Consider the following 25,381-nt stretch of genomic DNA (forward strand, 5'->3'; position numbering starts at 1 on the left):
CGTGACATCACCCATCTGTTTCTGAAGAGTTGTTTTGAAACCAATCGTTGTCAGGAGCCATATTGCTGCTGTCGAGAGAGTGTGACATAAAGAGGCGGGTATTGAGCCTCCTAGCCAACAGCTACAGTGTCCCCGCCTGTCAATCAAGTCAGCTATGCCTCTCATTGGAAGACTTGTAATCTCAATATCTTTGAAATTGCCACGTTAGAAAAAAATTCACCCCCCCCCCCCCTGCAGTGTGTGCTGATCGAGAAATGAGCTATCCAGACTACACTCGTCTTTTGTACCAGGCTGTAAACATGTTTATTTCTGCTGTAAAGATCATTTTTTTAAATTCGTGTGTATGTGGTTTCTGGTACTTCCAGAGCCAGCCTCAAGCAGATCCTCAATGAACTGCAGTTTTTAGCATTTCCGCATTGGACTCATATTTTTAGACCAGATGTTGCCGCTTGGATCTGATACGGTATATGATTTGATACAATAAGATACAACAGGATATGATGGGATTCAATGCAATATGATAGGAAATAATGCAATATGAAACGGAACGATATGTAACGATTCAATACAATACACTGTATTGTGCTCTAAGCTAAATTTGTCTCAGGCCCAACTGCTGCCTCAACAGTAGCATTAACAAAGAAATGCAATAAGACACTCCGCATATAAACAGAGAAGCATATACCCTTAGAAGTCAGTTTCTTCTTCATAATTTTTTGACCTTTTCCTCAATTGAACTTTCTCCAACATGAAAACTCAACATATCTAAAGTAAAAGCATCTAAACTCATGTCTACGCTTTTTCAGTTTTGTGTGTGTGTGAGTGAGAGTGAGTGTGTGTCTCTCTAGGTCAACCCACCATTGGCTGCCAGATCAATGATTGTGATTGCTGAAGCACTTCATCAACCAGACCAATCACAAGGATACAATCAGAAACTGAACCTCTCAAGAGTTCCACAGTCAAGCCAGTTTGGGTTCAGTTAGTCCTCTGGTATTGATTGTCTGTGCTGTGGTTTGAACTGTGTGATTTTGAGCATAACTATTGGTTTGTCACTCCTATACTTTGTAAAACAAGCTGAGGCACTTGTGAAGTACCTGGAACTTGGCCAGGGTTAGTTTTAACTTGGCAGACATATTTTGATTTGGTATTTATTTGTTGGTTACAGTAGGTGTAGGGGTTGGGGGTATTGGCTAAAAAGGCGAGTATGTAAGGCTTTATTTCATATAATTGTGTGTGTTGTCTCAGTGAGGTCACCCATTGGTTTGGAGGGGCATTATGAAGCTCAATAAAGGCTGTCACCCAACTGGAAATGAGTCACACTAACTGGTTGTTCAAGAAACAGCTAAGAGATTAAGTTGAGGCCGTAGACTGGCAAACAGAAACCACTCACCAACCTGTCAGTCAAATCAGCCATGCCCCTTTCATCATTTTGTATAACTATTAGCCTTGATAAACAAAAAACAGATGAGTCATACAAAAAGTAACCCACAACTATCTTAGAAACAAATTAATTATGTATAGAGACCAAAACTATTTTGGTACAAGGCTTTAAACATGTTTTGTCCTTCTGTAAAAATAGGCATTTTAGAAGTTGATGGTTTGCAAATCATTGTAACCCTTTGTTTAGTTAAAAAATAAACAACATATCAAATGTTGAGACTTAAAATTTGTATTGTTCTATTCTATTTGTTTTAATCTGTAAACTCACCCTGTCTTAATTTGGGACAGGCATCAATGGGAGACAGGCTTATTTGTCAATAAAACTTTTCCCTAAAAAGGATAGGCTTTTTGTTGTCATTTCAGCCTTATTTTCTATCTTTCAAGTCAAAACTAACAGCAAAGTCTACTCCTGTCACTCACCCTTGCATACATTTTTTCAGTTCTCATTCTGATCACCTCTTAGGAGACTGTACCGCCAATCTATGCCATGCCTGCATGCTTCGGCTCATCATTAACCCTCCTCCTCCTCCTTCGTAGTGAGCTTTTTATCTCTGTCTTTTTCAGATTTAAGTTCAAGTTCAGCTATGATTCCTCCCATGGAAAGGGTCCTCCTGCTGCTTTTTGTTGTGCAAACTTGACAGCCTTCATGACCCCCTGTTTTCTCTGTGCGGCTTTAGTGATCACTAAATGTGACCTGGCATTTCAGTATCAGCTTTAAAAAATCATTCAGTTCATTGCCAAGACTGCTAGAAAACAGTTAATGTAATACTTATCATGTACAAGAGAAGACCAGAAAAATAGTTAAAGCTAGGAATGGAAGTTACGGAAAACTAGCATGAATTTGAATGTAGCATTTCCTTAGGACTCTGTCTAACCCCCCCTCCCTTTGCAGCTCCTCCAAAACAACACCCCACTCACATGCACAAGCGTCACTGATGCGCGACCATATGATCGTTACTGGCTCAGAACAGGTCCTCAGCACATCGTTTGTGTTTTGCACTATGTCAACTCATGTCTCACTCAGCAGTAAGAAAACACCAAAACATTATCATAGTGAAAGTTAAAAACACAAACAAACATGAAATGTATGCGCAGGAGGTGGGCAGAACGGTAGGACGGGATTTGATTGTTTTCATAATTTGATTGGTTGGTGTTTTCCCAGGTTTACTCCGGCTGTAGATAACGGCTTTTTTTGCTCTTTTTTAAGAACACATTGCCATCGGGGCAGAAAGATCATTTTAACCAGTATAACAAAAAGTGTATCTAAATCTGACAACCAATCCCAGCTTTAAGAAGTACCACTTTTTCAACAGAGGAACTAAATCAATGCAAAATACAAGTCCTCCAGAGGAGCTTTAAAGATAGCCATGTCTTTGTGACTAAATAGCTTGGATAACCAACAAACTGAACTGGACTGTAGCAGGCTATCATAGAAAGTATTTGCATACAGTGTGCTACTTCTTCAAATGCTTAATTTACTTTAAATGAAAGATCCAGATGCCTCTCTTTTGTAATAAAAAGGTTGTATTTTTTTTGCTCATTGTGTCGTTTAAAAGAACATACATGGTGTTATTTGAAAACCATGGACAGAGAGCCTCTGTGTAAAAGAATGGTGACGGACAAAGCAGTAGCTAAGAGCTCAGGGACTTCCTCACTTAAATCAGGCTCTGAGTGTTTGGATGAAAAACGTGCAGGGATATTTTAGAAGATTTTCAGCCATCAGTGAGCACATGGGCTAACTCTCTTGTTCCTGTACTGTAGCTTCAAAGACTCAGAGGCAGAAAAGGAGCTATCAGAGCTGTTTGATAAGCCCACAGCTTACGGGCTTACTGTCACACATGAAAGTACACACACATGTGCGCACACAGTTAAGGCCACTTCAGTGTGTGTGAAGTGCAGGCTGCTGTGCACACGGGCGCTCTATCAAAGCCAGAACCACCCTGTGTGGAAGATCTGAGACACAACCCGCAATCCTTCAATCTGAGAAGAGGAAAATCCTGTATGCTTAGATTCAGGAGCCAGAGGTGAATGACTATGATACATGACATTATCTGAAGTTTAACTTGCTCTTACATTAACTGAGCTCGAAGGAAGCGTAAATACTCTATTTTCATTCATTTAAAATCTGTCAACTCACAAAAGGTCAATACTGAAAATAAGTTAACAGACTATTACTTTTTATAATCAGCTTTTTTTATATTTTTCTAGCAATTTTCTTAATAATAAAGTAAAAACAAAATGGGAAATGGCCTCTTGGGTGTATTTGTGCTGGGTCAACATCATTTGTGGAAGGCAAATTTAACAGAAATGCATGATAAGTTTTCTCATCATTTATAAATTAATCTAAAGCATTTTGGGATAATCCCCAGCTAACTTGACTCACAAATAGATTCAAAATGAATTCCTGCTCTGGATGCGTGGTAGTTCATAAATGACACCTTTTTAAAATTGAAGGCTACAAAGCGTCACAATAGCTAATACAAAAAGTTCAAAAGTAAACAGACTAGCAGACAGGAGTGCAGCTGAGGAGAGCATCTACTGAACTGTGAAGCTGCTGAATTCATCGAGGAGAACTTAAAGCAGAGCAGCTTCCTGCTGATTCGAGTGTGAAAAAGAGCGACCAATCACAGGCTGGTATTTTCCTGCAGGCGGTCAATTCTGCAAATGGATCATCACAATGCAAGAGGCTACAGCATCAGAGCAGATAGCCAGTGAACTGCAGTGCTACAGACAGACACACATTTGTATAAGTAGTCATTTATAATCAGTTTAAAACTTTGAAATAATCGGCCCATACTTACAGTACGTCCATCAGTGCGGCAAAATTACAATTAAAATGTTAAATTTAGAGCTGGTTTAGGCTTAAACCAGCTCTTTGTTATGCTGCTATGGACTGAGACTGCTGAGGGAGCTGGCACACTTTGCTCTTTCCCTCTCTCGCCTCTATCTGTACATGTTGCTAACTTAAAATCCTCATGTCCAATTAAAGTTCATTACCACAGATCTCTGCGTTCCTGAGCTCCCTTGTCTCTATGTTCTTCTAAATCTTTGCTGCAGATTCCTTGCTCCTGTGGACCTGCCTGACTGAATCTGCTGCAACTATTTGTACCAGTCTTACTTTTACTATCAATATAATTTTAATTGTATTCTTATACCTACTCCCCTCCAACTGCCATAATTGATATACTGCCGCTATTATGATCATTATCATTGTAATTGGTAATGTAAGATATGTTGACTTTCTTTCTGCATCTCCCTCTATCCCCCTCCTACACTCAACAGATGGTCAGGTCTCAGCAGATGTCTGTTCAACATGAGTCTGGTTCTGCTCGGGGTTTCTGCCTATTAAAAAGAAAAATGATTATATGGGGGATTTGATTGACATCAAGTTAGCAGGTGATTGACAAATTGCTGAGGAGGTTGTGAGAAAATATCTGAAAAAGCCACTGAACACTGCTTGACATAGATTATGCACCTTTAACGCCTGCAGAGAGACTCAGCTAGAATATCATTGAGCAATCTGAAGTGTTTGTCCTAAAAATAGACAGATTATTTTTCCATGTGTTCAATGTAATGGTAAATCAACTTTGCATTGATCACTACTCTGGCTTCTGTATATCCCTGTTTGAAACTAATAACCGGACTGTAACTTTAAAAAAAGGAAATTTGCTTCATCATAGAAACATCTTACAATTATGTCAGACTAGACTTTTCTTAAACGTTTTCCTTGGTTCTCCAGTTCTCTTGAAGTATAAATATGTAATGCTCTCTTCTGAACTTGCTGCATATTTTCCACTCTAGTTCAGCTGACATTTTGCTGCAATAACAACAGATGGCATAACGCTGGATTATAAGTGCCCCCAATTAATCTACTTGTTGAAACCTTGTCTGGCAGGAGGCAGTTATAAGGAAACACTGCGTCAGTTCTAAAGACGGAGCCCAAAGAGATATTTCCTAACCTTTTTATTATTGAGTATATTTTTCAGCAATGCCCTGTGGAAGATTAATGAAGCCGAAGCTAAACATAGTCAAACCTGCAAGTTGTCAAATAAAACCACAGTTTCTGAAAGTTGTCTCCTGAAAAGCTCCCCAGCAGCAGTTGTAGAGTTAGTGCATAGCTTCAGGGCATCTCTACAGCATGTAATGGGGAAACTTGTCTCTTTTACTCTTCCTCATACTGAGCTCTATTTCAACTGGGATATAATGTAACAACATTGAAAGTAGGTCTTTAGTTATTAATACATACCAGAAAAACAAAAAAGGGATAAGTGAAAAATAAAACAAATGAGTGCCTTTCGTATGCATTAAAACAGTTTATGTAGGTGTGAGTACATTCCTATTTTTACCTCTGGTGTCAGAGCGTTGTTGTCCGTCGTTTGGCTTGAGAGCAGGACGTGCGTGAAGCCTTCCTCCTTCCTGACCACGATGTCTCGGAATCGACAGTTGCTCTCGTTCTGTCGCACATTGTACCTGAGCCGCTTGTCGAACACATAACCTTTCTCCTCGCCCAACTTCCTCTTCACTGAGCTGTGTAGATGCATGTTTCCATTGGGCAGAGGGGAGCCTGACATAAAGGGGGTGACAAAACAGGTCAGTTTCTTTCGAAAAAAACAGTTAGGTATTAGACACCTGCAATTTAAATTGATATTTAAATAAACCCCATTAAAGTAACATAATTTAAATGAATACTTTAACACTATGGTAACACCTATTTATCTGCTGTTCCAAGGCTATAAAACATCACCGTCCATTCTTCAAGTAATGTCTGTTTACATGGCCCTCAAAATTAGACCAGCATATGCTTAAGGACTGTAACAGATGTTTCCAATGAACATTTAGATATTAATATTCAATTGTTTACTCAGGTTAGGTCAGTTTTGGTAACGGTAGGTGTGGTTAGGTAAGTTTGTTACATTGTACAACCCAAAGTTCAACAAAATACTGAAAAAGTTGTGTAATGCTAAAAAAACACCAGACGGAATTAGGAATAGTAAGGTTAATCTGTATTTATTGGTAATTTGTAAGGTAAATGACATGTTTAAATGAGCACTCCAGAGTGGCTGAGTTTCACAGAAGTAAAGATGAGAAGAGGTTTACTACTTTGTGAGAGACTGTGTGAGCAAAAAGTTCAACAATTATAGAATGATGTTTCTAAAATTGAAAAATACATGGGGATTTTGTTATCTACAGTATAAAGTATCAAAAGATTCAGATAATATCTCAGTGCAAAAGGAACAAGGCAAACAAAACCAACAACACTGGATGGCCCTCAGGCTGCATCAAAATCTGATATGACTTTGCAATGTAAATCACTGCATTGTTCAAAGTCACAGTCTAAAACCACTGTCTGTGAACACATTTCATCCACCAATGTTTGTTAAAACTGTGTAAATGAACATGATCAAGAAAAGCCGGCGAATTCTCTGGACCCAAGCCGATAGAGATGGACTGAGGCGAAATGGAAAGTTGTCATGTTGTCTGACGAATCAAAATTTGACATTCTTTTAGGAAATTGTGGATGTCACACCTTCTGCCTGAAAGAGGAGAGGGACCACCTGGTTTGCTATCAGTGCACAGTTTGAAAGCCAGCATCGGTCGTGGTATGGGGATGCACAAGTACAAATGGCATGGGTAGCTTACACAACTCTGAAGGCACCATTTGTGCTTAACAATATACAAAGGTTCTGGAGCAACATATACTATACGGCCATCCAGACAATGCCTATTCAGGGAAGACCTTGCATATTTCAGCAAACAATGCCACCAAACCACATTTTTTACATAAAGTGGGGCAAAAAAGTATTTAGTCAGCCACTGATTTTGCAAGTTCTCCCACTTAGAAAGATGAGAGAGGTCTGTAATTTTCATCAGAGGTACACTTCAACTATGAGAGACAAAATGAGAAAAAAAAATCCAGGAAATCACATTGCAGGATTTTTGAAGAATTGATTTGTAAATTATGGTGGAAAATAAGTATTTGATCAATAAGAAAAGTTCAACTCAATCCTTTGTAACATAACCTTTGTTGGCAATGACAGAAGTCAAACGTTTCCTGTAAGTCTTCACCAGGTTTGCACACACTGTAGCTGGTATTTTGGCCCATTCCTCCATGCAGATCTCCTCTAGAGCAGTGATGTTTTGGGGCTGTCGCTGGGCAACACGGGCTTTCAACTCCCTCCACAAATTTTCTATGGGGTTGAGGTCTGGAGACTGGCTAAGCCACTCCAGGACATTGAAATGCTTTTTACGGAGCCACTCCTTGGTTGCCCGAGCGGTGTGTTTGGGATCATTGTCATGCTGGAAGACCCAGCCACGTTCCATCTTCAATGCTCTCACTGATGGAAGGAGGTTTTAGCTTAAAATCTCACGATACATGGCCCCGTTCATTCTTCCCTTAACACGGATCAGTCGTCCTGTCCCCTTTGCAGAAAAACAGCCCCAAAACATGAGGTTTCCACCCCCATGCTTCACAGTAGGTATGGTGTTCTTGGGATGCAACTCAGCATTCTTCTTCCTCCAAACACGACAAGTTGAGTTTTTACCAAAAAGTTCTATTTTGGTTTCATCTGACCACATGATATTCTCCCAATCCTCTTCTGGATCATCCATATGCTCTCTGGCAAACTTCAGACGGGCCTGGACGTGTACTGGCTTAAGCAGGGGGACACACCTGACGCTGCAGGATTTGAGTCCCTCTCGGCGTAGTGTGTTACTGATGGTAGCCTTTGTTACTTTGTAACCTTTGGTATAAATAAGGCAAAAGTAAAGCAACAGTAAAAACAAAGTAAAGAAAAAGAAGATAAAAATAAACCAACAGTAAAACAAGGTGAATGTTAAGATAAAAACATACAATCAGTAAATTAAATCATGAAAAAACCAAGGTAAATATGATAAATATAAAGTTAAATATGACATCATTATATAACAGGAGAATTTTGGAACGTTGTGTGAATAAGTGACTTGTTATTCCTTAAACAGACTTATGATTAAGACCTATATATAGCTTGATTTGACTCGGGAAAACATATATTTGCATGTCTGATGAGGAAAGTGGAGAGTGTCTGGAGTGTAATGTCTCATTGATTGTGAGATCAGGCAAACAGCTGCCCCTCCTCCTTGTGGCTCCAGAGCACGGCGAGTTCTTCTCGACTTAAATAAAAACACCGTACTGCTCACTGTATCTCATCTCATTCTGCCATCTTTCCCTGTCTGAAAGATTTGCAATTACAGTTTGTCACCATTTTTATCAAGTGTGACATCTTACTGCCAGCACTAATGCATGCCCTTCTACAGACAGACATACTGATGAATGTACTCATGCACTTCTATAATAGATTCATTTTTTACATGTTAGACAAAAATTCCACCTAGTACAGGATTTTCACCCAGGATAAATAATAATATTTGTCATCAGATAAGAAAAAGCAGATGGGTGGAATATTGATAGATAAAAACAGGCCTTCAAGTACTGATCACCAATCAACAACAGTTGATGATGTGTTTGAAACACAGGTGAGGCATGTGAGGGAGACTTTTCCCCTTTACAATTAACTAGATGGAAGCAAAAGCCCAAAATCTTAATAACACCATAGACCTGCTTTTCTAAATCTTTCTAAACGTTTTAATCAGCAAAAGTCATCTAGGGAAGTCTTGAACCTTTTTAAATGGAAAAAATTGAGATACAACCAGTCAACGTGGCTCCTTCTATTGATGCCCCCTGTGAGGACCTGACTTTAATCAAGTTTTATATAAGTTTGTTTTTAATGAGCTAAACATCACTATTGTAAATCATATATTCTCCACAACCTCTGTACATCTACTGCCTCTCCAGTGTTCCTGAAAACCAACAGACGTGACTGCAACTTAGTCTTTCTTATTTAAAAACTCGATTTCAGTGTCCACAAAACTTGAAACTGTCTGTATGCAACTGCTGATGAAAAAGTAAATCTTGTAGCAAAAAAAAAGATTTCAAAATGACCATTGTTTCTGTAAAACCTGAAAAAACTCTTTCAACCAAAGTCTTTATTTTGTTGGAACAAAACATTTCTTAAAACTTTCAGTCTGGCTTTGGACAGGAACACTTCAGTGAGATTGTCCTCTTTGTGACTAATGATCTTTCGAGAATGGATGATAATGTTGTATTCTCCATCCTGGAAGTACTGACTTTCATTTGATACACTTGACCACCAAATGTCAGTATGAAATACTGTAGCACAGGTGTGATAGCTCTGATAGTAGTCTGACGATGTCTCGTTCTTCATATCATAGTTTTTCTATTTATAAACATGTCTCCCCTCACATCATATACATCTTTGTGGAGTCCCTCAAGAGTCAATACTGGAATCACTAGCATTTTATTTCTATGTGCCCCTTTGTCACATTATACAATTCAACTCATACGCCGAGGACACACAGCTGTATTTGTCAGAAAAGCCCACAACAGCTCCGAACCTCTACAGTCCAACAAATTATCTCACATTAATAGCTGTGTGTATGCAAATTGTCCTCACTTAAACTTTGTGTGGGACCTATAATAATGTCATGCATTGATATGGACACTGACACCCCCCACTCTAATGTTTATTTGTGTTATTTTGTTATTTATACATAATCTTTCTAATTAATAATTGTGCAGTAGTCAGGTACAAAGGCATTTGTGTGTTATCCTTATGTGTAATGTGTAATAAGTAGGAGCAAGGCTTAAGCAGGCAGTTTGGGGCAGCTTTGGAGCAGTTTTGGGTCTTTTGGGGATGCGCAGGTGCACATGCGCAGTTGAGGGAGTGGACCGAACTGTTTATGCTGTACGCAGCTACACTGCGCTGTTGTAATTGTACCTGTTGAATAATTCCTGGAAGTGAGTAAACAACAAAAACAACCCATGCACGCCTGGAAAATCACTTTTTGTTTTCCAAGTGTGTAACATTTGGCATAACCTAAATCTTAGCACAGGCCCTGATACAGTTAATACGGGTATTTAGTCCTTTCTCCAATCAGTAATTGTTAGGCAAAATGAAAATTATAATCAGAATGTGATCTTTGACAGTGACCTCATTTAAAAAAACATGCAGACTGTGTTTTTCATTTCTACAACTACCATCACAGAAATAATACTAGAATCTAATTAGTGTTCAGGTATTGTTAAAACTCAAACTTATATTCAAAAATCTATAAAAAAAAGACTTAAAGTTCTACAAAATGCAGCAAGACTTCAGACAATAACATTTTCATTGACTATAAAATTGAATTGGAAAGCTGAAAAACAACAACATTATGCTGAAGAAAATACACCTTGATAGCAGTTCCAGCACATATTAGTTTTTTTAATGAAGACCTTATTCCCATTTCAAGAAATAACGGGCACATTTTTCTTATCACACTGGGAGATCTTTTTTTATTCAATACAAGCAATCCAGGTCTTATTTTTGCTTGTCATTTCTTGAAGTATGATGCTTCTGTGGACTTTTCAGATAAACCTGGTTTGATGAGATATTGTTTTTACTTGAAAGAGGACAAAAGCACTTGCTTAGCTTCAACTTTTGGCAGCATGCAAAGCTCCATTTACAAGTGTTCAAGCGATTGCATTATCATGCGTTCTCAAAATGCATCTCCAGTGACCACATGAGTGGTTGTGTTAATTTTGCTGAAAGTGTGGTTTCATTATTTTGTAGTTATCTCGCACAAATGATTTGATTTGTGCAAGAATCAAATTGACTTTTGTGTCATTGCTGCATGGTATTTTAGCTTTTATGCACTGAATTTGAATATTTCTTAAAAGGAGTTCATACCCCCTACATAAAAAGACACCATGCCTTAGTAGAGAACAGGGGTCTATAAAGAGCTACTCTCATCCAAACACTGATCAGTGACTCAGTGCTCAGAAAGTATCAGAGCAAGCTGATTTTCTGTGCAAGCTGAGTCACAGTCTCAGCTGTGCACTTTTATCAGTTGAATTGATGACGGACAAAAGAAACATTACTTTAGCAATGCATTAGCTCTTTATCTAAGATCTAGTGATGGAGAACAAGTAAACACAAACAAATAAACCATACATCACTTAAATACAAAAGCACAGATTTTATCAAACAGAAAGTTGTGTGATGCTTCATTTTTAATTCAAACAAAGATAACTAAGGGTCCTACAAAAAACAGGGGATTTATTTTTTATCAAATTTTTCTGTCACTGAAGATTTAAAAGCAGATTTAAGCTCTCACTGACATCTTATAAGGTTGTTTTAAATAAAACTGGGTGACTTAAGCAGTGATCTATTCAACGCTTTAAAAGTTTGAGAACTTCAAGACATTCATCAATAAAATAAGGAGATAAAAAGATGTGTTTGAAATGTTTGGGGTGCTATAAAAAGACATTTAGGTCACAGCAATTGAAAATGATAATATAAGAAATGCATCAGTTTTAAGAAATTAAATTACAGTTAAACCTGATACATTTGGGTGAGTCTGACTCTGCAAAACAAAATCGGATTAACACTGATTTTCAAATTTACAGACTGTTCCAATTCATTTCCACAGAAGAAGATTAAATACAGACATCAGCTTGAATACATGTATTTGTAATGCCAGCAGTGCTTGTGTGATAAGAGGTTGATGCTTTTATCTCATTGACAGTGTTTCAGATTTTTGGACACAAGGTGATGTCAGTACAATTATTCAGCTGACTTTGACGGAGATGCTCCTGTCTCAATCACTGTTGAACAATTAGTCTGCTATCTTCTGTCTTTGCTGAAAAAACAATGGAACAACTTTTTTCAAGCTGCTGCAGGTTCTAATTTGTTCATATGCCAAAGTAAAGACCGATAATAGGCAGGAGAATGACTTATCATTATCGCGGGCCATTCTTTTCTACGGTGAAATAACCATGAAAGGAATGCTGAATAGTAAGGTTAATCAAACAAGCATTTAGATGCCCCTGAAACATTCTTGTTGTTATGCAAGCACAACTTTTCCAACAATTATGTGCTCAATAAGCACGTGAATTATATAACTACGTTTGCACCTTTCTTGCTGTAGGTCAGTGATGACAGCAGCAACCTATTATCATTTTTGGATGGCAGTAAGGGTAGAGAATGAGATGATTTGGACAGTTTGTCTGCAAACTGTTTTCTCAAAGAGACAAAGCAACAATAAGGGACGCTTCATAGCTGACTAACTGCCTTAAAATCATAGACTGTATAAATAATGGATGTAGTATCCGTGATGTCACCCATCTGTTCCTGAGCGCTGTTTTGAAGCCAATCAACGGCGGCAGCCATATTGGAAATGCGTAACTCAACCAGGCAGAGTGTGACGTAAAGAGGCAGAGTTTGAGCCTCTTAGCCAACAGCTATGTGTTCCCGTCCAGGAGTCAAGTCAGTCATGTCCTTATCCAGGCAAAAACTCATAATCTTAATATCTTTTGAACCGTCACCTTAGAAAAAAATTCACCCCACGTACAGTGTGTGTGCCGATAGAGAAATTAGCTACGTAGAGCCAAGCCGTTTTTTTAACCAGGCTGTAAACATGTTTATTAATGCGGCAAATATCGTCTTTTTTGAATTGGTGTGTGTGTGGTTTCCGGAGTTTCTGCAGCCAGCCTCAAGCAGATTCTCCGCATGGGTTTCCTAGTTTGAGACCGGAGGTTGCTGCTTGCTTAAAACCCCAATACAAAAAAAGCCGGGACCCTGTGTGAATTTAGATTCAGATTCGGATGCAGAGCACTTTATTGATCCCAGAAGGGTAATATAGTTTGAAATCTACCAGCTTGTCAAATTAACAACACTAGACAGACAAACCCTAACACTTATAACACTCAACAGTTAAATGTTGATAAAACAAGATTTGGATGGTTTGCACATCATTTGAACCAAATATTTAATTCAAATTAGTGCAAAGACAATATATCAAATGTTGAAATGGTAAAATGTTAAGGTTTTATGATAAACATCGGCTTATTTTATATGCAATGCTAGCAACAGGTTTCAAAACAGTTGAGGCACAGACAACAAAACACTGAAACAGCTGTGTAATGCAAAAACACCTGGAGGAACATCTCCCAACTAATGAACAGCTTAGTAACATGACTGCATATAAGAAGCATATTACAGAGAGGCTGTGTCTCTCAGAAGTAAAGGTGGGAAGAGAATCACCACTCTGTGAGAGACTGTGAGCAAATAGTTCATCAGTCTCAGAATAATGTTCCTCAGCTTAAAAATGTGAAGAATTTGGGGATTTCATCATCCAGAGTAAATCATTTCATTAAAAGATTTGGAGAATCTGCAGAAATCTCTGTGCCAACTGGACAAGGCTAGAAACCAATACTGGATGGCAGCGATCTATGGGCCCTCGGGCGGCACTGCATCAAAATTGGACATTCTCTTTGAAAATCATGGACACTGCACCCTCTGCCCTAAAGTGGAGAGGGTCCACTCAGCATGTTGTCAGCACACAGTTTAAAAGCCAGGAGCCCTGATGGAATGTGAATGCATAAGTGCCCATGGCAATGGTAGCTTCCACATCTGGTAAGGCACCATTAATGCTGAACAATACACACAGGTTTTAGAGCAACTTATACTGCCATCCGGACAATTCCTTTTTCAGGGCAGACCTTGCGTAAGATGCCAAACTACATTTTGCACGTATTGCACGAGTGCAATCCTAACTTAACCACAATTAAAAACATTCGACACATCATGAAATCACAACATTTCACTTTCACAACCAAGAAACTGGTCTCCTTGGTTCTCAAACATTTACAGAGTGTTGCTAATAGAAGTGGTGATGCAGCACAATGGTAATCACGCCCCTTCACGACTTTCTTAAATTGTGTTTTTGGCATCAAATTAAAAATGTTAATACATTTTTCACAAGACAATACAATTATTGTGTTTCATTATTTGAGACATTGTCATTGCACTAATTGAATATGGGGTTTAAATAATTTGCAAACATCAAATTGGGTTTTTGATGACATTTTACACTTGGCTGTACATTTAGGGAGTTGTAGGGTTGTATAACTGGGGGTCCATTACACTCACTGTATTCTGTATATCAAAGTTGGTTTGCCCTCTCTGGCAGAGGTGTGATAAACTCTTGTATCTTTTATCTATGGATAATTTACTAGATGTCCACCACTCTATATAACAGCTATGCTGAAATGGACCAAAGGACCCAATCCAACTTGCTTTACTAACTAATAGTTTGGGGTCACTCTGAACAGCTTTTAGTTTTTGTGCTCCAACCATGGGGCATTATTTACAACCCTCCCCAAAGATCAATACTCTCATTTCACCAAGACAATTCAAGGTGATTATCTCAACCCATTTAATCCAAGTGTGCCATTGTTTTCACGGAGTATTGCTTTTTTTAGACTTTGTTTTGGTTTGTTTTAAGATAAGATAAGATAAGATAGTCCTTTTCTCGTCCCACAACGGGGAAATTCAAGTGTCACAGTAACAAAGTTAACAGTGCACAAAAAGAAAAAATATATAAAGCAAACAAGAGCCTATAAAGTAACAATTATTAAAAAGTTATTAGCAATTAAAATTAAAATTAAAATTAAAGGGGTAAAAAATAAGCATATCTTACAACATGTATATATATAATATTGGTTATAGACTCTGACCACTGCAGGAAGAAAAGACCTGCAGTATCTCTCCGTGAGACACCACAGGTGAAGAAGTCTGTCACTGAACGAGCTACTTAGTGTTGTTATGGTCTCCTGGAGGGGGTGTGACACTTTGTCCATCAGAGTAGACAGCTTTGCTATCATCCTCCTGTCAGCCACCACCTCCACAGGGTCCAGTGGGCAGCCCAGGACAGACCTTTAATTGTATCTCAACATCATTGTAAATGATTAAAAAATTTTCAGAAGTCTGTTGGAGCTTGACAACAGCATACAACAAAATAAGTTAAAAGCAATACGGCAGAACATGCACATGATGTACATGCCAATACGAACACAGGTTGTAAAGGGTTTTTATAACAAAGCTGTAATGTCTTGGGAACCCTGAGTGGGAACCGTTTTGGTATGATGGTATGACAGGTATGATAAGTAGGACAGTAAGAATAGACAATGTAGGTAAACGTATCATTTTACTGCTGATATTTACTGTATTTGGATCATTATCATTATTTGGTTAACTGAAACTACTCAGGTTTGGTAAAATAGATTGTAGATATTACTTTTTTAAATTGCATGTAATAATTAACCACAGTGGTGCAGGCCTTGGACTGTGACCCAGGAGTGATATTCAGAGGTGTTATCAGCTGCAGTAAAACACCACAGTAACAGGCTTAAGAGCTGTGTGCCAGTACAAGTATCTACAGTATGAAAAGCAGCCTGTAAAATATATTGTATTTATCTTTCTAAGACACGTAATCCATCATGTAAGAAGAAATATTCATCATGTAGAAATGATTTTATAAACCCCATAAAAAGATAACGGTGAAATCCCTAAACAGAAACACTCCTGTGTGCTACAGCCTGGTGTGTTAGGAACTTTCCAGGACCTGTATTATTCAAATTCATGAAGGAAACGTCACACTCCAGTACATTTTCCATTAGACACAAACAGATGCATTTGCTTGGCTGACATACGCCATTAGCCATTTTAGGTTATCACAGATCTATCATTGGTCGGTATGAAAGCAAACATAAAACAAATATTGCAGCACAACAGGCCAAAAGTCTATTTTTAGGTCATTTAGAAATACTGTCAGTATTACATAGAATGCTCATCACCTGTAGTTTAAGTGACATTTTATTTTCCTGTAAGTATGACTGCTTAAGTAAATTTTTGTCGTTGTTAAACAGATATCTAAATCGAGACAACATTTAACACTGAATAAAGTAATATACTTGTGATAGAGATCACGGCCTGCTGTTGATGGCAGTACCTGGAAAATTACAAGTAGTGTAACACACTTCTCCAGAGAGGGTAGACCAACTGTATGCGACTGACTTGCTCTTGAATTCTCAGGGTGGAATTCACAAAGAATTCTCCTGCTATCTGCTTTGTCTCATTTCAAACTCACAAAGCAAATTTGGCTAATAATATTCAAGCACAAAAACGCTCACAAAGTTCTGCAGCCCTGTGCAGCTTGTTCTGCTGTTGCACCTGATTGAGACTGAGATAAGCTTCCACATCCCCACACTGTTAATTGCTATCATACAGTATATGATGAGCTGAATCGAGACAGAAAGTCCTCACAATTTAATTAGGAGTAGATTCATAACAGATGTGATACAAATGTATCAGTCAATATCCAGCTTACTTCCTGGAGTGCGCTCATTCAGATTTAAGAAAGAAAACTCTCCATCATGCCTAATGACACAGGCCGTACATGTAGACGTTGAGCCTCAGACAGCCTCAGACTGATTTAACCCCTGATTAATATGATATTAGTGATATCAATGTACTCTGAATAGCCTTTATGTTTAGATATATTATTTCTAGGTCATCCAGAGGTCACTGGGAAGCATCAGCATAACATAACTTATAAACACTGCAGCGCAGTTACCACCAGCTCTCAGTAGATGGTAAATATTTCACTCTATCCAACCATCTGTGAATTAGATGGTTTTTAGCAATGAGGCTGATTTGCATAGCAAAGGGCCTATTTTCCAACAAATGAATGTGTAATGGTGTAAATATAAATGTATGCAAACAGCACTGTGGCACAGATACGCTATATCTGTAGCATTAAGACGGTAATTTAAATAATTCAAAAGGTTGAAACTTGGTTGAAAACAGGTTTAAAATGGGGTCAGAATGCCAGTAATTTCAACCAATTTTCAACTAGCTAAAATACAGTTAAAACATCAGTGTATCAGAAATCTCAAAACATTTGTAGCCTTTTTACAAAGGTAGAAAGACCCCTACATGCTAACATAGTTAACTGACACTTGACGGATGCCACTGTTGGCATAGCACAATGGCTGATGGTGTTGAGGGGGAGACTGTAAAACAGGCAGTTGTGTTGACACTTGAGGATATTTTAGGTTAGGCTGTACAACTTGTTTCCATGTAGGACATTTTTGTGACTATTCTGACATAATTTGACAGCAAAATCAGAGACAGCACAAAAAACTATTTTTGTTCTTAAAAATCTAAATATCTTAAACAAAATGATTACAACGTCTTTGTGGCTCATGTTTGCAGTTTGCAAACTTCAGGCAGATATTTTTGTGAAACTCACATCACTGAATCAGTGTACCATAACTCTTTAAATGCTCATGTTGTTACTTTAGAACTACTTTACCCTGAACTAAAAGGTTCCTGTGCCCCCCATTGATGTCTGCGTTTTGACCGCGGGGCCAAAGCCCCGATTAGATTGTGCAAATCAGGCCAGTGACATACGGAGGAAATAATAAATAAATGCACTACACCACCAGACCAGTACAGGGCAGTAAGTCAAAGACGAATGCCATTCATCACAGATGACACCACAGAAGAAGACGGGCCGGCCGGTATCACAACAGTTAGCCTGTTAGCATGAAAGAGACTCAGCTTGCGATGTTTTAGATGGTGCTATATTTCATCACAGATGGATTCACTGAATCAACACGTGAGATGAGATAAGCGTGAGTAGCAAGACGTTTCAACACGGCTTTAAAATCCTTTTTAACTCAAAAAGCTGTGGCAGAGATATCCGGTGTTTTGGTTTAAACAGCGACCATGATTACGGCAGACTTTCAGACGGATTCATCCCTCATAAACTTCTTTAGACGATCATTAAATACTTATCTGATGAGGATATTGAATCTTAAAACTCCCTCTGTGTTTCAACAGCTTTCAACTCCACAAAAACTGTTACATTCAGCTGAAGGTCACCAGCTTACAAGGTCACTTTTAAAACCGTAACAGTCGGAGAGACGCATTCAAGGTGGTTTTAGAGAAGCATACTGTTACAAGCTGCTAAATCAAGTGAATCACAACCTTCTTTTGAAAAGTACACACACATACAATAAAGATAGAACAAATGAAAGAAAGAGAAATCAAGTGAATCACAGATGTGTGTGATGTTATTGTGGACGATGAGCGGAAAACAATGCGGTTAAGCTACCAATCAGACACGTTCAGCATTGCAGGCCCTGCCCCCAAAAGCCTTTTGAAGCTTTTTGAAAAGTACTAACCCCCTAGCAGGGGCTGTTTAGGGGGAGATTAGAAAGAAGAAGAAGAAGAAGAAGAAGAAGAAAGGTACTTTATTGATCTCCAGGGGGGAAATTCACTTTTTTCACTCATGCTATTTTGGACATGCTACACATACAGTTTTTTTGGTATATACAAACAAATGCACACACATGCAGTGAAGATGCTTAGGGAGAGATGTCAGAGTGAGGATACTGTTGTCAACCAGCGCACCCAGAGCAGTTGGGGGTTCGGTGCCTTGCTCAAGGGCGCCTCTGCAGTGCCCAGGCAGGTGAACCAGCACCTCTCCAGCCACCGGTCCACTTGCCAAACTTCGTCCGTAGTGGGACTCGAACCGGCGACCCTTCAGTTCCCTAGCCAAGTCCCTATGGACTGAGCTACTGCCGCCCCGTACCCCTATCTACCTATTATCTACCCCTGAACTAAATTTAGACCCTAGTTCCATCGGTTGAAACGCACGTAGTTCAGGGGTAAAGTCCCTAATTCCGGGGTAAAGTTCCTCCGGTCAAAAAACGCCTAAAAGTGGTTAACTAAATGATACTGTTAAGTCAGGATTTGTTATTTTCTGTATCACAAATATATATATGCTATCGTTTTTTTATTTCTTGACTTTAATCAACATATCACAACATCTATATCTGCAACTGTTTCATTTAGTGTAATAACTTACCTAGCTCAGTGGTGTACTGCTGTCCAGTGTTATCCATGTCTCCTAGCTCTCCATCCACTCTGTCCATAGACGGTCGATGTGGCCTTGCTGCTGGTCTGTACATTAAAGGCTCCATCTCTCCATTCTGGAGACCATTATGAGAAACCCTCAGTGGAGGGACAAGGTGAGGCCCTCCCTGAAGAGGACCCTTGTACGTCATGGCTTTGCTTAGTCTGTCCCCTAAAGCATGTTTCCCAGGTGGTACACCCACCTTCTTCTGCTTCTGACTGTGTCCTGACCCTCCACCACCAATCCCTAAAACAGCTCCAACTCTGACCCCAACAGCAGGGCCAAAAGTCCTTTTCTTCTTTCGAGCTTCAGACCGAGCTCTGGAGTTCTCTGTGGCAGGTTGGTGGCCTGTGAAGGTGGACTCTTGACGGTTTTTGGGAACTTTGGGTCTTTTGTGCGAGTGCAGTCTCAAGCTGTTGAACTGGTCGATAAACTCTTCGCAGTGCAGAAGGTGGTGCTCTGGCTCCCATGTGTCCTCTTTGCTTCCATAACCTTTCCACCTGATCAGGTACTCCCACTTACCCTTCTTGTTCCGCCTTTTGTCCACAATCCGCTCCACCTGAGGGCAGCAAACAGAGGGACAGCCAATTAGACAAAGAGGAAAAAAATTTTGTTCTCCTTTTTCCGGTTCAAAAGCACTGTCATGTTTGTGGAAAGAAAGCAAATAATTGCCGTGTATACTGAAACTGTACTTATTTGACAGCTTCTAAAAATCAAAAAAATACAAAACGCACATCCTCTTTATTTCATTTCCAGTCTATATATCAAGCAAGATATTCAAATAAAACAGTTATCAACAGCTCCTGCCACAGTAATCGATTTGCAGGGGTTTATAAATGAAAATGTCTGCTGCTTTATTCTTTCCCTATAACCTCTCAACACAGGTTCACAGTTTTCCAATTCTCAACACAGTGTGTTTAATTGTGAAAGCTTCACCCAATGAAAATAAATACCATGTAGGTGACAGACCCTGCGCTTGTTTGTTTCCCCTCTGCACTAAAAGCAGCAAAGATTCATGAAGCCAGACTTTGGAATGTAATTACAAAGCTAAAGTAATCACATCTGGTTTTATAAAATAGCTCAAACCAGGGAATAATGAAATTAAGAGAAAATGAAACTGAAACAAGGAGCTGGAAGAAGTGAGGTAAAATGCTTATAATCAATTTATTTTCTTTTTATTAAACTAAAAATAAGGTGAACTTTTAACTATATGATGACTGAAATCATTGCTGCCTTTATCAATTCCACTACACATTAAAGGATCTGAGGCCCTGTATATAATGGCAGCTACACCCCTGACATTTGCAGCAACACTCATGATCCCCAAAGGATACATTCTGGAGGTATTCTGCTGGCAAACCTAGGCTAGGCTGTTCATATTGTTTACAGGACATACTGTATCAAAACAGATTTTTAAATAGATTTCCATGGAAGTTCTAAGTACTTTCATAGTCCCCAGAGGTTAACCCTTCAATGTCTAATATACAAAGACACATTTTACTCCATGTGTGTTTAAATGTTGGATTTAACTTCTGACACATTGCCAGTGGGTGTTAAATCTTTAAAAATGTACATTTTGTGACATATGTCAGGTTTAAGATAAGAGCTTATGCCCTGCAGAAGAAAGATAAGAGTCCAGAGTGGAGCTGAGATGAGCTGCAGGCTGTTAAAAGGACACCTCAACAAACAGCTTTTTAAGGTCACATTAAAATGAGGAAAGCATAAATAAATAAATTGTAACTACTTAGATTAAATGGTAGAAAAATAACCAATGATCTTCAACTTTAGTAGCCAGTAAAGCTGTTGTCATACAAGTTCATTTTTGTCTTTCTTTTAGTGGAGTACAGTACAGGCTTTATAACACCATAACATCTGTTTAAAAGTTAAAGTTAAGTTGTTGTTGTTGTTGTTGTTGTTGTTGTTGTTGTTGTTGTTGTTGTTGTTGTTGTTGTTGTTGTTGTTGTTGTTGTTGTTGTTGTTGTTGTTGTTGTTGTTGTTGTAACAAAAAAAAAAAGATAAGGTTGTGACATGTTTGCTTGAAGTTTTACAAATATAATGTTGGCTTAAAACTGAATCCATTCACACATTAACTACACTGCTTATCCTTTTGGGGTCATTAGGGGCTGGAGCCTACCCCAGCTGTCACTGGGTGACAAGTGCGATACACCCTGGAAAGGTCAGAAGCCTAGCATAGGGCTAACAAATAGAGAGACAAACAGACACTCTCAAACTCACACCTGCGGATAATTTTGAGTGACCCATTAACCAAAGCATGTCTTTGGACTGTGGTAGGAAGCCGGAGCACCTAAAAGGGAACACACACATGCACAAGGAGGACATGCAGACTCCACACAGAAAGGGCCTGGCTGGGATTCAAAGCAAGGAACCTTTGCTGTGAGGCCACAGCGCTAACAACAGCATCACCATGCAGCCCCGTGTGTGAATTATCAATCAAATAATGGGAGTGTGAATCATTCATCTGCTTCTCAGTTGAAATGAATTCACCTTGATTTGCAATTCAGAATGTGCTGGAAGGACTCACAGTGGCATGTCTGGGAAATAGTCCTTCATACTCTATATGCTAAAGATTTAAATACATATTCATATTTCATACAAATCATACATACACTGGCTTTACTGCTGCTAAATACTTTTTTATTCAGCAGGTTTGCTGGATATCAACTGGTGGTTGTCTGACAATTTTTTGGTTTTATTTAAGTGGCATTTACTTCCAACTGAATTGTGACTTTTTAAATTCAAACTTCTTGGAGTGCAGTTGGCCTAGCGGCAGGGGTGTGTCCAGAATTTTTTGACCAGGGTGGCCCAACTGAGGCTCTCACATAGGCAGGGGTGGCCAGTGCATTTACAAATAATTAACATTTACCCTTTCCGTCTTCACAAACTACTTTCATTAAAGTATTAAACAGTTGCTATATTCCTTTTGTCTTAAAAAAAACATGACAAAGTGGCATAAATCTTCCAAGCTGAATTCTTTAAGAACTTACATTTGAGGGCACTAATAAAGAAATCTACTGTCAGCCTTTTACCTCATCCCAAATTATAGATTTTAATAGAAACCCCACCTCTGACAAGGCAAACAGCCAATCATAGTTGAGGATTTTGGGGTGGCCCCTGGGGTGCCCAAATTGGATTTCAAAGGGTGCCTGTGCCACCCTTGGCCACCCCTCTGGATACGCCACTGCCTAACGGTCTAAGCGCACACCATATACATAGACCATAGTCCTTGTCGCAGTGGTTGCAGGTTCGACTACCAGCCTCTACCATTTGCTGCATGTCCTCCCCCACTCTCTACTCCCCACATGTCCTGTCCCTCTCCAGCTTTCCTATCAAATAAAGAAAAACGAGAAAAATATAACAACAAAACAAAAAAAGATTCCAACTTCTTTACTTAAATCTAAATTCTTTGCTGCCAAATTTCTCAGATTTGGGTGATATAAGGAGATTTGAGTAAAACTTTGGGCTTGGAAGGCTCTAACAAAGGAAGACAGTGCTTAACGTTACTACACAAATAGCTGCTAAAACCTGTAGTGTCCCGCACAAAGCTAAAACTGTCATGCTGAATAGAAGCGTCAGCGTCTACTGGTATATTGTGTCTACATATTATATGAATCACAATATTTCAGGAAAACATAACAGTTGTTCAAAGCTGCCCTAAGTTTAAAGGCTTTCACACATGCAAAAATACATACATGGTCACTGGCAGAGGTGGATTGTATTCTACTTACATCTTAGATTTTTCCACTTGTGTCCCTGGGAGAAGGGCATAGTTAGCTGTCACCTGATGACTATAAAAACAGTATGTAATATCAGCATTTCACACATTCGCCAACAACAATTTAAGGTAACCGCCTCTGGGGTATCATAACTGGAGTAATTCTAATCATTGTTCTCTGCCCTTGCTCCTTGAAGTACTTCGACAGAAACAGGCTTATAGCTGGTCAAGATAATTGCAACGTTTTTCTGGAGCTAATGATGAGAGACCAACGCCACCCCACACACAAAGCACCACAACAAAAATATTACTCTATCTATCAGCATCATCCATTCTCTAGATTCACAAACAAACCCTGCACCACTGTTGTTTGATATTCATACACAAGGATTACTGCCTGACATTAGGCTGCATTTATCCCAACAAACATATGACTAGCACTATAAAATAAACACAGAGAACATCTTCAGGCTTTTATGAGTTCACGACAGTCTGTTACAGTTACTCTGAGGACAACTATGAATGCAAACAAGGCATAGTTGAGTGAGAATATGTTAAATAACACTCACAGGACATTTGGGCAAAGGGACTGATGGAAAATGTTGGTAGGTGTCATCAGAGACTCTCTTACAGCTGTGGTAATAACCACTCATCATCTTCTCAGATGTGCTGCTCACATTAACGTGAATAAACAGCCTTTGATGGGTGAGCCACAGGGGTGTCACAGAAATGAGGAGAGGATTAGGTTGCTTACAGTCCCAAACAATGCCACGCTTAACAGCACTGCAGAGAAAGACGCATGCAGAGAAAAGAAGAGAAAGCGTGGGGTAAACTTGTGTACACAGACCCCAGAGCTTTGGAACCACTTGATGCTCAAGTATGAGCTGGCAGAGAGTCAGTAAATGTGGGGCATTGTATCCTCCAACACCAACCATAAGGTACTGAGCTCATCACATGCTGTGTATAACTTCTGACAAACCATCAGCAGAAATGTTGATATGAGGACCAAAGACAGATCTTCTGATCTGTGAAGCACTTTTGGGGTGAATAACTTGTGCCAGGGGCACTTCTTAGGGTCCTTTCAACACACGAGAAAAAGGGTCCAATGTTCCTTGTTTTAGGTTGCCAAAGAATAAAAAGGAGCATCACAACCAACATGTGGTATAAAAGAAAAGACAACACAGTTTTCATGATAAGAACAGACTATTTGAGGGGAGAGCTGACTTTAATGCAAGACCATCTGACTGATACGTCAGTAATATTCTAAAAGGCCTGAAAAAACAGAAGAAATGCAGTTTCTGACAGCAGACACACTGTGTTATTTACGACTCATAACAGATCAAGTATCAGGGTTGACTGAAGCAGCATCTTCTTAACCTTTATATTATTCAGACCATGCCCCTTACTTGGCCTTTTACTGCTTACACACTGAAAGTCAGCATTTAAAAAAAACATTCAAAGGTTCAAAAGTTTCTCTTTTTGGGCAAGATTACATATTTGTAGAGTGGACAGGAGACTGAAATGGAGAGAAAAAGATGCTTTTACAGCTTTGTGTGGACATACTCATCCATCCACTCCATCAAGCCAGAACAGCCCAACAAGTCCAGAAAATTGTAGCACTCAAGTCCACTGAAAGGACATCAAAGCTAGACTTACAAGTTATAGCACAGACAGAATCTCAAAACACTCAGTACAATACAGTAACCATCTGCATCACAGTGTGAATGTCATACTCCAAATCCAATTGGATTTAATATCATCATGCTTTAATACACTGCAAAATTACAGCAGGCCCAAGACTACTTCCCTTCAGTTGGCTCTATATCAGAGTGAACGGAGAGACCTCATGATGAGACAGATTTCAGATAGATTTCCAAATAAAAAAAAGTGACCTCAGTCATTCTTTTGTTTTAAAAAAGACTTCCCAAAAATCCCCAATGTTAGAACTACACCACATCTTGGATTGCTTCATTCTGTTTAACCTTTGACCAACACTAAGCCATAGCAGTGCAGTTGTGTACACATGAGTTTACAACACAAAGGGTGTGCAGTACATGGCACAATTTTCATTGAGCTCACTTTTGGTTTGTGCCCAGCGTTAAACCTGAAAGTGAACATTGTAAAGTACAGATCTCTACCAGGTGTGTTCCAGGGTACATGGTGGGGGTCAGTGTGGAGATGGAGGGCAGACTGAGTGCTTTAGTAAGAAATCCCTATTTCCAACCTCATTGCAATATGAGCAATAAACACATCGCAAATGCTGCCGCTCTTGCAATAAATAAGAAAACACTTTTATATGAGGCATGGCGCAGTCACTTCGGTACGGGAGCATTAGTCTCTGAAATG

General features: G+C 39.1%; 1 protein-coding gene across 2 annotated transcripts in view; it reads right to left on the reverse strand.

Annotated features, from left to right (window-relative positions):
* Nucleotides 1–25,381, reverse strand: part of LOC117810595 (chromodomain Y-like protein 2) — a 40,758-nt gene that overhangs the window by 5,502 nt on the left and 9,875 nt on the right. For both annotated transcript variants that reach the window (XM_034680508.1, XM_034680507.1), the window contains exons 2-3: nt 19,255–19,861; nt 5,787–6,004 (exon numbers count right to left, since the gene is read on the reverse strand). In XM_034680508.1, the coding sequence (XP_034536399.1) occupies nt 5,787–6,004; nt 19,255–19,861 (825 nt within the window). The remainder of the gene's footprint in view (nt 1–5,786; nt 6,005–19,254; nt 19,862–25,381) is intronic.

The sequence above is a fragment of the Notolabrus celidotus genome, chromosome 3, assembly GCF_009762535.1.
Source record: "Notolabrus celidotus isolate fNotCel1 chromosome 3, fNotCel1.pri, whole genome shotgun sequence".
Classification (NCBI taxonomy): domain Eukaryota; kingdom Metazoa; phylum Chordata; class Actinopteri; order Labriformes; family Labridae; genus Notolabrus; species Notolabrus celidotus.